This window comes from Canis lupus, chromosome 15 (assembly GCF_048164855.1).
Source record: "Canis lupus baileyi chromosome 15, mCanLup2.hap1, whole genome shotgun sequence".
NCBI lineage: Eukaryota > Metazoa > Chordata > Mammalia > Carnivora > Canidae > Canis > Canis lupus.
In genome coordinates, this window is record NC_132852.1 from 40889793 (window position 1) to 40906398 (window position 16606).

General features: G+C 47.5%; 1 protein-coding gene across 10 annotated transcripts in view; it reads right to left on the reverse strand.

Moving 5' to 3' along the window:
• Window positions 1–16606, reverse strand: part of DYNC2I1 (dynein 2 intermediate chain 1) — a 48664-nt gene that overhangs the window by 12332 nt on the left and 19726 nt on the right. For all 10 annotated transcript variants that reach the window (XR_012007752.1, XM_072776778.1, XM_072776784.1 and 7 more), the window contains 8 exons: window positions 13446–13523; window positions 12490–12706; window positions 11219–11321; window positions 9077–9206; window positions 7452–7563; window positions 6459–6547; window positions 5220–5349; window positions 592–764 (listed from right to left, as the gene is read on the reverse strand). Coding sequence is in view for 9 of the 10 variants with exons in the window: in XM_072776778.1 (XP_072632879.1) it covers window positions 592–764; window positions 5220–5349; window positions 6459–6547; window positions 7452–7563; window positions 9077–9206; window positions 11219–11321; window positions 12490–12706; window positions 13446–13523 (1032 nt within the window). In the remaining variant the exon portion in view is untranslated. The remainder of the gene's footprint in view (window positions 1–591; window positions 765–5219; window positions 5350–6458; window positions 6548–7451; window positions 7564–9076; window positions 9207–11218; window positions 11322–12489; window positions 12707–13445; window positions 13524–16606) is intronic.

Here is a 16606-nt window from a genome sequence, read left to right on the forward strand (position 1 = left end):
CACGGGGTGTGCACGACCATCCCTCTGTTCAACCCACGTAGCCAGGCCCAGGATGGCACAGCCATGTTTGTCAAAACCTGATTTTTGAGCCTCAAAACCTGTTACCTGTAAAACTTATTCTTCTTCTTTAGTGAAAATCAGTGACTCTGAGATCAAAGAACATATGAACAGGAAAATACAAATATGTATTTTCCCAGTCCAAAAGGAAGCAAACCTAGGGGCTGGAAGAAGCATGAGAGGCCTCTGAAGACCTTCAGGCCACAGAGAAACCCCTAAGATACCACAACTCAAGTCATGGAGGGCAAAAAGGCCATCCTGGGGCCCCAGAGCCACAGCAAGGGCGGCCAACCTCTGGACGTCTGTAGCTACACTGATGCCCACTAGTGCCCTTGGCCCCCCAAAGCTGTGATAACCTGGAGTTCTTCAGTCTGAGCTGAGTGTTGAACTAACAATTTCCAGAGTCAAAGCAGATGGAACAGGGCCGAGCCGGGAAGTCCCCGGGGTCCAGCGCTGCCATCGCCTGGCACCCCACCCACCCCTCCCACAGCCCGGCCCCATCTCGGGGCCCCTTAGACTCTCCTGCAGCTGTACCTTCGACTCACACAGCAAGACCTTCTGGGGCCCTGAAGGTTGCCGGATGTCCCACACGCACAGCACGTGCCTGCTGTCCAGCGCAGGGGCAAAGGCCGCTGCAGGCAGCCCGTGCACCGACACCACCATCTGTCTCTGCACCTGGGAGGCACATAAGCAGGACACTTCTCGATCTGGGGGTAGAAATGAGGAAAGTGTTTCTGCACGTTAGTGTTTGCCAGGAGCCATGTGATGTTCACACACTTAGCAGTCAGATATGTCCCGCTAATGACGAAACAAGCAGAATTCTTTCAGGGAGGCCTGGGCCAGAGGCAGGCTTTCAACAAGCGGCCACCACTCCCCTGGAGAAGCCGAGCGAGCCTCAGGGTTTTCGATGCCAGCGCAGGCTGCACCTCATCTACTAGCTGCTCCCAGAAGACCTAGTGGCCCGGAAGCCTTTGTCAGGGGTTCCTTGATCCCATGGTCTTCACACAACGAGGCCTCCCCCAAGAGCCGAGAGCCCCCCACCCCCACCCCGTGCTGTCCTGGGAACACGAGCATGATGCACAGCACCCTCGCTGCCTCAGTCAACAGGCTAGCATTGGCCGCCCCCTCTGCAGCACGTGTCCAAGGAGGGCGGAAAAGGGGGAAAACAGGACCCAGTCCCCCAGTTGCAGGTGAGACCCACTCCTCACTCTGTCAGGCAACCTGTCATCTGATCTCACTTCCTTCTGTTACCTCAAAATTCATGTCACTGAAGGGGCACCTGGGGGGTCATCTCAGGGTCGTGAGATCAAGCCCCATTGGGCTCTATACAGGTGTGGAGCCCACCAAGGATTTTCCTCTCCCCAACCCCTCCCCATCACCCTGCTTTCTCTGGCTCCCTCTGAAAATAAAAATGCCTGTTACTGAAACACAAAACAAGCGCAGTGCTGACACAGGGAAGCCAAGCCCGCCTCCCAAGGAGCACCGTCCCATGTCCTTCACAAGTGACTCTAGGTGCACAGACACCACCCAGCCCCCTCTGGTCTTGGGAGCTGCGCTTCCTCATCAGCACCTGGAGGAGGGTAAGGTGGAGTGTGGGAGCGAACAGGTATACTGTGAGCTACAGATACAATCACCGCTTTTCTCATAGAGTAACTCCTATCTTTTGAAACTAAAACGTTCTCAAAGAATACAAGTTTTTTAAATTAATAATGCCACATTTGTTGATGTCAAACACAGAGGGAACAATTGTGAATCTACATCTCTAAGCAGTGGGCAGCGCAGAATACGCAGCTCTAGCCAGGGCAGCAACACCTGGGTTCCCCCAGGCCAGGGAGCGGGTCTCAGGGGCCCCCGACTGGAACACGACAGCCAAACTCTCCCGTCCTCCGAGGACCACAATGTGCCTTTACTGAATTCAATCCTAATACTGTGTAGCTGCCACCATCTCACTATAGAGTTTTTATTTACTGTCAGTTCAGGCACTGAATACAGTTTCATTCTTCGTACAAGAATACCTCTGTCTCTCTGTACATACAATACAGCAAACAAGTTATTTAATAAATTAAAAAATACCCTTCCTCTCCTTCCAAAGGCAAGCCAGTACCAGGCTGTGGCAATGACCTCACCAGCCAGAACCACAGCAGAGAGGTGAGCAGGTCAAGAAGCATGAATCTGACCATGTGAACATACTTTGCTCACAGCAATGTAAACGGTTGCATGGGGGCATGTGGGTGGCTCAGGGGGTTGGGCCTCTGCCTGGGGTCCTAGGATCAAGCCCCACATCGGGCTCCCTGCTCCCTGAAGCCTGCTTCCCGGAGCCTGCTTCCCCCCTGCCTCTGCCTGCTGCACCCCCTGCTCGTGCTGCCTCTTTAAATAAATAAATATAAATCAGGGACATGACAGGGATGTCCACTGCTATTCAACATAGTACTAGATGTCCTTGCCTCAGCAATCAGACAATAAAAAGAAATAAAAGGCATTCAAATTGGCAAAGAAGTCAAACTCTCTCTCTTCGCAGATGACATGATACTCTACATAGAAAACCCAAAAGACTCCACCCCAAGATTGCTAGAACTCATATAGCCATTCGGCAGTGTGGCAGGATACAAAATCAATGCCCAGAAATCAGTGGCATTTCTATACACTAACAATGAGACTGAAGAAAGAGAAATCAAGGAGTCAATCCCATTTACAACTGTACCCAAAAGCGTAACATTCCTAGGAATGAACCTAACCAAAGAGGTAAAAGATCTATACCCTAAAAACTATAGAACACTTCTGAAAGACATTGAGGAAGACACAAAGAGATAGAAAAATATTCCATGCACATGGATTGGAAGAATTAATATTGTGAAAATGTCAATGTTACCCAGGGCAATTTACACGTTTAATGCAATCCCTATCAAAATACCATGGACTTTCTTCAGAGAGTTAGAACAAATTATTTTAAGATTTGTGTGGAATCAGAAAAGACCCCGAATAGCCAGGGGAATAATAAAAAAGAAAACCATATCTGGGGGCATCACAATGCCAGATTTCAGGTTGTACTACAAAGCTGTGGTCATCAAGACAGTGTGGTACTGGCACAAAAACAGACACATAGATCAATGGAACAGAATAGAGAACCCAGAAGTGGACCCTCAACTTTATGGTCAACTAATATTCGATAAAGGAGGAAAGACTATCCACTGGAAGAAAGACAGTCTCTTCAATAGATGGTGCTGGGAAAATTGGACATCCACATGCAGAAGAATGAAACTAGATCACTCTCTTTCACCTTACACAAAGATAAACTCAAAATGGATGAAAGATCTAAATGTGAGACAAGAGTCCATCAAAATCTGAGAGGAGAACACAGGCAACACCCTTTTTGAACTTGGCCACAGCAACTTCTTGCAAGATACATCCATGAAGGCAAAAGAAACAAAAGCAAAAATGAATTACTGGGACTTCATCAAGATGAGAAGCTTTTGCACAGCAAAAGAAACAGTCAACAAAACTCAAAGACAACCTACAGAATGGGAGAAGATATTTGCAAATAACCTATCAGATAAAGGGCTAGGATCCAATATCTATAAAGAACTTATTAAACTCAACACCAAAGAAACAAACAATCCAATCATGAAATGGGCAAAAGACATGATCAGAAATCTCACAGAGGAAGACATAGACATGGCCAACATGCACATGAGAAAATGCTCTGCATCACTTGCCATCAGGGGAATACAGATCAAAACTACAGTGAAATACCACCTCACACCGGTGAGAATGGGGAAAATTAACAAGGCAGGAAACCACAAATGTTGGAGAGGATGCGGAGAAAGGGGAACCCTCTTGCACTGTTGGTGGGAATGTGAACTGGTGCAGCCACTCTGGAAAACTGTGTGGAGGTTCCTCAAAGAGTTAAAAATAAATCTGCCCTACGACCCAGCAATTGCACTGTTGGGGATTTACCCCAAAGATACAGATCAGTGAAACACCGGGACACCTGCACCAATGTTTCTAGCAGCAACGTCCACAATAGCCAAACCATGGAAGGAGCCTCGGTGTCCATCAAAAGATGAATGGATAAAGAAGATGTGGTCTATGTATACAATGGAATATTCCTCAGCCATTAGAAATGACAAATACCCACCATTTGCTTAGACGTGGATGGAACTGAGGGTATTATGCTGAGTGAAATAAGTCAATCGGGGAAGGACAAACAGTATATGGTCTCATTCTTTTGGGGAGTATAAAAAAAATATTGAAAGGGAATAGAGGGGAAAGAAGAAAAAATGAGTGGGAAATATCAGAAAGGGAGACAGAAGATGAGAGACTCCTAACCTTGGGAAACGAACAAGGGGTGGTAGAAGGGGAGGGGGGTGGGGGTGACTGGGTGATGGGCACTGAGGGGGGCACTTGACGGGATGAGCACTGGTTGTTATTCAATATGTTGGCAAATTCAACACCAATAAAAAATAAATAAAATATATATAAATCTTTAAAAAATAAAAAATGCATGGTCATGCGTGTTAATGGCAGCTTGGCTCCCCTCGCTCAGCATCTGGTGCTCTGGGGCCAGCTGAGGTCTGAGGACCAGGACCCATTAAGAGCAGCTCTCATCTTTAAAAAAGAAAAAAAAAAAAAAAAAAAAAAAAAAAAACGGCAGCCCAGGTGGCTCAGGGGTTTAGCGCTGCCTTTGGCCCTGGGAGACCCGGGATCGAGTCCCACGTCAGGCTCCCTGCGTGGAGCCTGCTTCTCCCTCTGCCTTTGTCTCTGCCTCTGTCTCTCTCTGTGTCTCTCCTGAATAAATAAATAAAATCTTTAAAAAGAAAAAAAGCGGCTCTAATATGGCTCACTGGACACCCACTGCACACTCCCTTAGGCCACTCCCTGGGGCCCTCCCCTCTGAGAAACCGAGTAATAGGACTGAGAAAGACACAGGACCTGCACTACCCACAGTAGCTCAGCCTCTGCTCCCTTCCAGGACAGCCTCCCCTGACCTTTGGCAGTGCCTGCAGCTCTACTTGAGAGCCAACCTCACGCTTCACTGCAGACACTGAACGTGTTCTGTATTCAGTAGACCCCGTGACGTGGGCACAGGACGCAACAGGAGGGGTCACCACTTTACCATAGGTGCCTGCTATCAGACAGACAGCACAGCAAGGACAGGCCCTTACCCTGAAGGAAGGGCAGGCTGGTGTTCAGCTGGGAGGAGCTGTCACTGATGGCCAGGGTGCCGTCCACTGCCCCGGGGCTCCAGCTGGGCTCTGCGGCCACACGGTCCTCTTCCAGCAGAACAGCAATCACCTGCATTTCAAATACATTCACTTTGATAAGAAACACAAAGCATGTATCATGACCTACACATCTCTTCATTCCTGACAATGGCCACTGACCTCCAGGACATCACAGAGATGGACAGAATGAAAGGATAATGTTCTTTCTGAAAGTAAGAGACTAACAGGTAAAGTTCCATGAACACAAACTCCACAACAGAGTCATTATTTAATGTTAAATGTCATTTTTTATAGTAAATGCTCTGCTAAAAATAACAGGAGGGGAAAACAGCCGACACCCTGGTTTCTTGATTAAAGAAGAGGTATAAACACTGCCAGGCACACACCAGCACCATCTTTCCCATGTGGCCACGGCAAGGACAAAATGAGCAGTGCCTCGCTAGAAGGGCTCTAACAGAGTCAGGTGCACCCAGGCAGGATGGAGGCACCAGCATGGGAGGCTGGGGCAGGGGAGGAAGCACAGCTGGGAGGTCGAGGTCAACCCTGACCCCACTGAGCTCCAGGCCTCACTCATTCCCATGCCAGCCCCATTTCCCAAGTGCTGTCTCCTCGTAGCTCCCCAGGGACTGACCCTCCAAGGGGAAACTATACGTCAAAGCATGATCGCTCCATAAAGCGCAACTCTCCGTGACACAGCACAGGGACAAAGGGGCCACCACGTGTGCAGAACATGGACAGAAGAACAGGCTGCCTCCAAATCCACAGGTCAGGGTCCACTCATTGCACATGGCAGACAACTGAGGACAGGGGTATTGGGAATGCTGATCCTCTGGACAGACACACGGAAACATGGGGGCCGAGTGTTCAGAGACAGCTGGGGGCGTGTGGCAGGAGTGCAGGGCTCGGACAAGGCCACAGGCACGAGGTGATAACCAGCAGCTCACATGAGGTTCCACAGCCATTCCCATTATCTTGTATTTTGTGAATTTCCACCATCAGCTAAAAATCATGGATTTGCTCATTTCTAACGCCTGGTGCATGCCTGCCCTGACAGCATGCTATGCCTGTTTCTTAGTCTGTATTTATTTCAAGAATGTATTTGGTATTAAAACACAGAATCCAAATCCACAGTCAGCGTTGTGGGCCAGTGAGCGTGGACAGACATAGGGCAGTGCGTACCTGGCAAGCAGCGCGAAGGAAGCTGGCCAGCCTGGGCGTGTTGACCTTCGGGGCTGCGGCCACCTCACGGACATCTCCACTCCCGCTCCCTAGAGAGAAAGGGACTGAACCCACTGAGCTGACCCTAACGTCATGTCTTACACAACTCAGGGACCAAAGAGCTGTTACCAACTTTTCCCTGGAAGGAAAAGCCAGAGAATTTACATTGTACTCTCTAGATTTACCATGATGCTTCCAAAAGCAGCTACATCTTGTTTCACAGAAGGTCTGGACACAGAGTCCTACTCACAAGCACTAAGTTAAAGGCATCAATTCAATCACTTTGCAAGCGTTTGGTGGGGGTAGATCTGGGGATCTTCTGCACTCAGGGTGTGGTCTCCCACAGGAAAAGGAGCGCCAGCGTCCGGGGCACACAGATGAGTCCTCAGATAGGCTGGCAGGAGGACAACGCTGTTGTGCAGCAGGATACCATGCACTCCTGGGGTCCACTCTTTGCACAGAAGTAACATATCCAAACTGTGCCTGACACATGAAATTCTCTATTAATGAGCACAGGCCCATTTCAAAGTGCTTGTTTGGGACACAGACGCCTCTGTGTTCAGGAATAAAGTGTTATAAACCCCGGTCAAGGGGTGCTGGGCCTTTGGCTCCAGTCATGACCCCGGGGTCCAGAGATCGAGTCCCACATCAGGCTCCCCGCAGAGAGCCTGTTCTCCCTCTGTCTGTGTCTCTGCCTCTCTCTGTATCTTTCATGAATAAATAAATAAAATCTTAAAAAAAAAAAAAATAAACAGTCAAGGGACACAGTGGGCCTCCTGCTCAAGCTAACATGGGTGGCTCCTGAACACAGGTCTGCTCTCATGGAGAGTTTCGGGGGCCCCCCAGCCTCATGCTAACAACCACATGGAAACCAAACGGGTACCACACGGTACCCGTGGGGGAACACACTCAACACCGGCACCAACACAAGGACGCTGCACTGTGGGTGCTCACCCCCTGACACAGCCGTGCCCTCTCCGGGGTGCTGCGTCCACACCCCCCTGGTCTCAATCTCTTCTGTCTGGATGTCTCGGTCAACATTATCCTCATTGTACTGAACATAGGCCTTAAAGAAGAGAGAGATGCAGGAATTAGCACCAGGTTTCAACTTCAGAGCAATTTCTCATCACTGGAAAGAAAAAACAGTTAAAATGATTAAAGTTAATAATGTGTCTTCTTGCCTCCATCGAAAGTATTGTGGTATAAATAACAATCATGCAAAGACCACTTGTCCTAAATGCTGATATCCACAGGCCCAATTTTTGAAAGTCTTCAAAAAGTCACACTAAACTGTTGGGTAAAACCTGGACAGAGCAGTGGAGAGAGCGTGCTGAGGCCGAGGCAGACTCCCGAGTCCCTGAAGGGAACTGATCCAGGCACGACTGCAACAACCAAGGCTCCACGTTAAAACCTGACGTGGGGCTGATGACAGAGGGCTGCGGGTACGGGGCCTGTGCCCCTCATCTCCGCCCCAGGGGAACCCCTAGACTCAGCAGGAGGTTCCAGTACGAACCCAAGGACCGGGGGTGCCTCCCTCAGACAGCGCTCCTCCCGCCCCCGCATAGCCAACAGCTTCCACCACCCCTACTCCAACTTCACAGGGTCCTTGGCTTCACAAACTGCTTTACGCTTGCTGCCTTCCTCCTGGAGCTCTTCATCTGAGCACAGACCCCCTTCTTCTCATGGGGGATCAAGGACCCTGGAGACCTCCACTCACACAAGGCAGATGCTCCCACATCCCTGGTCTGAGAACACTGCCACCTCACCCCCCAGTGTTCTAGTCTCTGATGACACACTCTGGCTTTGTAAGACCTAAACACAACATTTCTTTATTCTTTTTATTTTTTTAAAGATTTTATTTATTTATTCATGAGAGACCTAGAGAGAGGCAGAGACACAGGCAGAGGGAAAAGCAGGCCCCATGCAGGGAGTCCGATGCGGGACTCGATCCTGGGACTCAGGGATCACACCCTGAGTTGAAGGTAGACACTCAACCACTGAGCCACACATAACACAACATTTCTTATCTCAAAACGGTACATGCTTTCATAAAGATGATTTTGTTACTAATAGCTCCGCGATGAGCAACATGCGCAAAACAGCAAGGTAATCTTCCCTAGGCCAGGAGGACCAGCTCTGAAGCCAGGGCGTGTCGGCTTTTGGAGGTCTGCCCTGTCAACTCTGTCCTGCTGAGAGTCTTACACCCGCATTGGGGACAGAAGAACACTGTACGAGAGGACTCCCGACTTTAGAACCTCTACGGTCTTGCTGGAAGATGGACAGCCATGCAACTAATGCCTAGGATACTATGGGGAAGTACAAAGTGTGGAGTGCCCCAATCCACCCCTGGGGGAGTGGGCATCTGCCCACACTCAAGCCTGTGTGGCATCTGCGGGTATGTGCACAGTCTCTCCATGTTCATGAGCACCACACAACCAAGGGGTTCTCTTTCCCTCAGGTCTCTACCCCCTACACCGTTCCCCGGCTCTAATATCCACAATAAGATGCAGAACGGCATAAGCACACCTTCCTGCACTTTACGTGCTTTTTTTCACTTAGTTAACACACCTTCCACTAACCTGCTTGGTGTTTTTTTTCCCAAAATTTCTGATGTACATGTCATACTCATTTACTGGCGGTAGATCCAAGAGAGAGAAGGTAAATGAAAAATCCAAGTCAATAAGCCGAAGCAGTTTTGTACTCCGCGTCCTTTAAAATAAATTGGAAATGACAAAAGTTAAATTAATACTATGCAAAGGAAAAACAAGGAGAGTGTAAGGAATCTCATGATCCAATCAGGTAATCGTCAAGGCCCACTGTGTGTGTGGGTGTAGGTCTGAGGTATTTAATAGTTGCTGACAATAAGACAGTCAAGCACACACTACGAAGCAATTATAGGATGAACCAAACTGTTGAGTATTCTAATTCCATGCACCTAGTAGCAAGTGCACACCTAGAATTTTCATGGAAAGCAACCACCTCACTTCATGGATTGACATCGTGGTCAGAGGCTCACATTCTGTGATGTCACCTGGGTCATAGCCAGGTGCATGCTGTTCTCTGGGCCGCTCCTCTGAGATGACGGGACAGGAAGTAGCCAAGCAGCCCCCGACACAGCTCATCGCCCCCTGCCCAATGGGCCTGCCCACACACTGCCTGCCCGTGCGTGGCTTTCCTGGGCCTCACACTGCTCCTCGGCCACTGGAGCTGGGCTCTCCGTCCTTCTGGCTACCCTGATGTGGCATGCCCAGGGACCTCTGCCTGGCCAGAGTGTTTTCTCTCTTTCATGGACTGTGATTTCCACAAGCTGGGGCTCAGCATGCATGTGGGCAATGGTCCTCCACCACTTGGGCATCTTGCAAATGGGATCTGCTCCCTCTCTCCCTGTGTTTGCTCCCATCCTTGGGTTTTACCAAAAATGCCATCTTCCCATAATCTTACTCTCTGGCCACTGTCACCATCCTCCCAAATCAGTCCCTTCAGTCCTCCACATGTAGTATAATTTCTGACCTGAAATAATTCACATAATACACATACGCACCACGTATCATAATATGGCAACATCCCAGGGTCTGCTGCCCAGCGCCAGGTGACCTGCACCCACAGAGGGCTCCCCCTGCCCCTGACAATCACTATACAGAACTTGGTAACGATCATCTTCATGCTTTGCAAAATACAGTTTTATCTTACATTTATATATGCCTAAACATCACACTGTGTGGTTCTGATGATCTCTGAGTTTATAAAAATTATGTTAAACTATATGTAGTTTCCAAGACTTGAATGAGGTGAAAGCAAAAACAAAACCCAGCCATAGAGGCAAAAAACTGGCTTTGCTACCTCACTGGGAGGCCCAAAATATGAGGACAACAAAAATGATATGAAAACTTACTCTTATTATTCATGATTCATTTGTTCATTAAGCAAAGTTTCCTGAGGACCTACTAAGGCCACGTACTGAGCTACATGAAAACCATTTAATTTTTACATTTACTCCTAAATCATATTTGAGTTTAATATGGCAGACCCTTGACTTGAGACTGTATCCTTGACTTTTATAACCTTCTGAGCTGTAAGCTCAGACCATGACCTCTGGCTGTCCTGGCCCAGGACTCAGCTCTACTGCTCACCAGATGTGGACCTTGAGCCCACTCTCATCTATGAAGTGGGGCTCTAGGAGCCTGGTGAGCAGTTAACCCAGGAGGCCCGTGCCCAGGGCACAGGGGGAAAACCGCATGTCATGTTTTCCCAGCTCCTAGTCCTCCTGACCCTTACAGCTGCCTCAGCTTCCTCATCGGAGAAACAGATGCAGGGACACTGAGCTCACCCTGGGCTCGCCCTAGGCTTGCAGGTGTGGAGCACAGGTGATGCTGGCTGTGCCTCGACGGGGAGCAGCAGCGAGATGTGGCGAGTGCCATGCTTGCTCGGTTCTGGGAGGTGCGGCCCTGGGAGCCTGCCTCTGCCACCACAGAGCCTGACGCCTGGGCTGACCAGAATCTACAAACACTGAACACCACGTGGCAGGAGACAGCAGCGCATGCTTACACTGTTACACCATATCTGAACATGGACAAGTGTAGCACAAATTTAAAAATCAGGGATGAAAATAAAAAGAAAAGCTCTATTTTTTAACCTATGTCAAAGTCTATTAAAACTCCATGATAAAAAAAACAAAAAAACAAAACTCCATGATACCCCTCACAAATTCCTAACACACCTACTTTTGCTTAAGGGCCTGAGTCCGACTCTTCTGACGGCGTGAGGCTGTTGCAAAATCCACGAAAATTCCACAAACAGGGGCTCTGCAAGGGGAGCTGTTTGCATCTGTACAAAAAAGAAAGCTATTTTGTGAAGCTGAACTATTTCTTTCAAGCAGGAGCTGCTCTGGCTATAGAAACACTGGTTTCACTCTAAGCTAAGGGCACTCGCCAGCTCAGTTCCGTTGCCTGTGCGGTGGGCACAAAGTCCAAGGGTCCTGGGTCGCCTGGCTGGCTCTGTTGGAACAGGTGACTTCATCTCCTGGTCATGAGTTTGGGCCCCATGTGGGGCGTAGAGATTACTTAAAACAAAACTTTAAAAAAATGAGGCTAATAATCATCCTGCCTGAGCTTTATTTGGATTATTACATCGTATTAATTACTAATAATTAGTTGTATTAATCACTATTTTACTAGGTAATTTAAAGCAGTGTCTTATCTAGTAATATTTTTAATATTACCCTATTTGACTTTTGTGCTATATTTAATGCTATTTTATCAGAATGTCATAGCTTTCCCTTTAAGCAACTTTAAAATACTCACTTCCATTCTTTTAATTTAATTTTTTTATTCATGAGACAGAGAGAGAGAGAGGCAGAGACACAGGCAGAGGGAGAAGCAGGCTCCATGCAGGGAGCCTGACATGGGACTCGATCACGAGACTCCAGGGCCACACCCCGGGCTGAAGGCAAGCACTAAACCGCTGAGCCATCCAGGGATCCCCTACTCACTTCTATTCTTACACGTGACTTTATCACACCGCAATGCCAAGAATTTTTGAGAACACATTTCTAATTTCGTACAGGATATCCTTGAGGAAGAAGGGCCCACTAGGGAGCGCTCATGAGACATGTCCAGTGGGTCACATTCCTCACTGCAGCCACCGCCCACATCTGCTCTGAGCCTCCCGCCAGCAGGGTCCTTTTCCTTGTGAAACGCAAAGACGGTGGCACCAGAAAACAGGAGCACACAGCGCAGACGGACCGCTCCAGGGCCACTGGTTCCTGCGTGGGTGCCCGGGAATGATGTGTGCTCACAATCACCTGCAGGCAGCAGGCATGAACCCAAGCGGGGAGGCCACGCGCAGCTTCTCCACCCTGCACACTCATTGCCAGAGTCCTCTCTAGCACCGTTGCAGGAGCACATGAGACCCGCATCTCTGCCCGATAACAGTGACTGTCCACAAGGACTGTGCAGGCGTGGCGCCCTCTGTCCTGAGACACAGATGCATGTACCTGTCTCTGAGCTCCTCTCACCCTCCAGCAGACCTTGCTTCTGCGATAGTCTGTAGGACAACTCGCCAATCCTTTCGTTTTCTGCATTAATGGCTTTATGAATTTCCTGTATCTCCCTTTTTCTGGCCAGAGGAAGCTCTTCAATCTTCTCTTTCAGTTCCAGCTCGTTAGAGCTATCATCATCTCCATCACAAACCTCAAAGTCATCTTCATAGTCCTACAAACAATAATCACATTTTTGGAACATTTAAGACAAACTGGCTTTAAAGCACACACATTTGGAACAAAACATACAATTTAGAATTTAAAACAGACAAAACCTCATTATGGCTAAGAAAGATTTTCATAGTTTACAGATGTCAACGCCACTGAGTTATAAATCTCTATAAGCTACTAACTTATCCTCTGAAAATGAACCACACTGTATAGATTTATGTACACAGACAGCCATTATAACGATAAAGTGCTCACATTTTTGTGCTGAGGCTGTGACAGTGTGTGTATATATAAACACATTTACAAATATACATCTGGAGATCCCTGGATGGCTCAGCGGTTTAGCGCCTGCCTTTGGCCCAGGGCATGATCCTGGAGTCTCGGGATCGAGTCCCACGTTGGGCTCCCTGCATGGAGCCTGCTGCTCCCTCTGCCTGTGTCTCTGTCTCTGTCTATGTGTGTGTGTGTGTGTCTTTCATGAATAAATAAATAAAATCTTTTAAAAAAACATATACATCTGTTCCAACAGACACATACATGTTTGGATGCAGTGCCCTTAATGGGCTAAATTGTAAAACCATGTAATCACACCACATTGGTAATAACCCTAAATCAAACAGACATGGAATATTAAGAGCAACAAAAAGAAAGAAATATCAAGCTATGTAGTTACTATACTTAAGCAGATTGTAAGAACAAATTATTTTTAAACTCGGAAAAATTTTAACTTTTATACAGACTTCAAAATCATCTTCAAAACAAGCTGCATATTCGTCAGCCCCAGCATTTTCTGAATCAATGTCCTCCTTTTCAATTTCCTAGAGGTAAAAATCAAACACGTAAAAAAATCAATCATAAATTTGAATCTTGCAAATAGGCTGGGAAAATGTTTTCTAAGATAAATTTAATATTGCTAATTTTAAAACGTATTTATAAAACTAACATAACCCGGGACACCTGGGTAGCTCAGCGGTTGGGCGTCTGCCTTCGGCTCAGGGCATGGTCCCGGAATCTGGGATTGAGTCCCACATCACGCTCCCTGTGAAGAGCCCACTTCTCTCTCTGCCCCCCCCCCCCCGTGCCTCTCATAAATAAATAAAATAAAATAAAAAAAACAACTAACATAATCCAACTTCAACTTCTTTAAGAAATGCCATGCTAGCTAGTAGATATGACCATAAAGAGAAAAAAGTTCATGAATTTATCCTTTCTGACAAACCCTAGAACTCTGACAAAAGCTGTAACAGGAGGGTCTTAGCAAGGGCAGATGAGCTGTGCCCCTCAGAATCGGAGCACACCCCCACCACCTCATTACTCCAGGCCTGGGGATAGCAGAGGTTCACTACGTCAGGCTCTGGAGGTGTAGGGAGGCTGCATGGATACCCTACAGCCATGTCGTGCAGGGGTTTTCAGCAAAACTCACAGCATCTTGCTGCTGAATCCTGTTTCAGTGACCCGGACCCCTGACACTGACACACACACACGAGGGGACTCTGCACCACGTCCAAGGCTGCATCCCCAGTGTGTGCCAGGCTCCTTGCCGGGGGTGGCAGAGCTGACACATCACCTCTTTGCAGAGCTAGAGCCCAGGCAGGGATGATGACGACAAGGTGCCACCAGCAGCAGCTCAAGCACCCTTCCTCCGTGGCATTAAGCAGATCGGATACTGATTGGATCTGGTCTGTTATCAAAGATCTCCTCCTAGAAGTAGTGCCACTTCTGCAATCTCCCTGGTTTGGTGTATATTTCTGGAAATAATCTGCTACTTGACTCTGTCTGACTGATAACAAAGCACATGTTTTGAGATGTGTCTAGTTAGTCTCTTCAATTCTCCTCAACTTTCCTGAATTTCAATACAGAGCAATGATGAAAAGGTTGGTGAATCCCTCAGCTGGAACTATGTCCCTGCCACGCTCCCTGCAAAACCTCCTGTGTCCCCACAGAGAATGACTGTGGTGTCTGTGTGCACACAGCGAGTCACACCTCCTCCAGGCTGGAACCAAGACACCTTCAACACCACCCCAGACTCTCACATTACAATCTGCCTCCCCTTTGTGCCAATACTCTGCTGTCTACAAGGAATAATAATTACCCTGAAAAAAAGGTACGAGCAAAGCCAAGAATCACTAGTAAAAGCGTATCTTTGGAGAGGAGCGCCAAAACACACTCTCCTCACCACCCTTTTTTGTTTTCCTTGCCTCCAAGCAGCTTCCAGGGGGAGGCGCCAGTCAGCCAGCAATAACCCAGTAATCCAGAGCAGCCCCAGACCTCACCTGGCCCCCACAGAAGTGCTGCCCTCAGTGGTTGAGGACTGGGATTTTGGCCCTGAGGCATACAAACACGGTCACCTAGGGCAAGTAACACCTGTGCCTCGGTTTTCTCTTCTGAGAAATGGGGACAGAACAGTACAGTGGTCCCTCCACCAGGGATGCAAGCCAAGACCCCCAGCAGATGCCTAAAACTGTGGATGATACCAACTCCCAAAAACACACTACTATTTTCCTACACATACGTACATATGATAAAATCTAATTTAAGGTGAACAACAACTAATAATAAAATACAACAGGGCAGCCCGGGTGGCTCAGCGGTTTAGCGCCGCCTTCAGCCCAGGGCATGATCCTGGAGACCCGGGATGGAGTCCCACGTCAGGCTCCCTGCATGGAGCCTGCTTCTCCTTCTGCCTGTGTCTCTGCACCTCTCTCTCTCTTTCTCTCTCTCTCTCTCTCTCATTGTCTCTCATGGATAAATAAAATCTTTAAATAATAATAATAATAGTAATAATAATACAATTATGATAACCTGTAGTAAAAGTTCTATGACTCTGGTCTCTCTCTCTCTCAAAACATCCTCCTGTCCTGCACTCACCCTTTTCGGGATGATGTGCACTGATAAGATGCCTATGTGATGACATGAAGGGAGGCGAGGGACGAAGGCATGTGACGCAGCGCTAAGCTACTGCTGAGCTTCTGACAACGCGTCAGGGGAGCATCATCTGCTCCCAGACCACTGCTGATCATGACATCTGAAACTGTGGGGAAGGGGGCACCACTGGACCTAATTCCTAGTGACAGCAGCTGATAAAGTGACCCAGCAAAGGAAGCATTATTTCCATTCCTGTTGTGGTTACTGGCATGAGACATCAATACCCACAACTATTCAGTGGATAAAACTGGGGACACCATGGTACATTGCCATGAAGAAAATAAGGAGCTTTCCACGTATTCAGAAAATCATCCTGCATATTATAGGCTTCTCATAAGGCTGAAGACTTAAAATAAGATAAACTCAGTGTTGATGCTCTAAAACATAGGACCTAATTATAAGCAAAAGTGAGCTGTCAAACACATTCAAGAATCCTTCAGGGGAAAAATATATCACATATTTTCCTCTGCTGGCAAAAAAAAAATGTAAACTATATCTTATTGATATTTTTATATTGATTACCTGTTGAAAGAATATTCCAGAAGAGCTGCATTATATAACATGTTATTAAAATGAATTTTGTTTCTTTTTGCCTTTTTAATGTGATTAGAGAATTTATAATCATAAATGTGGCTCACATTATAACTCTAGTTAACAGTGCTCAACCAGAGCTCACAAGAATTAGAAGACATAAGGAAAACACTATAAAATCTATATATTTTCATCCAACAACTTCAGTTCAATAATTTATCCCCAAAAGGTGTGAGGCAGATCTGCATCATTTGAACAATGAATTGAGAAAAACAGGAGGCTGCATGGGGTGGGGGGTGAGGGGGGTACATGTGCAAAACAGAAAAAAGGCATCACTAAGTCCCAAATACATAGACTAACATACAGTTGTAAGTAAAAGATAGTATAGCAAAAAGATTACCTAGGAAGAAACTGTTTTAAGGTTAACTTTTTTCCTTAGCAGCAG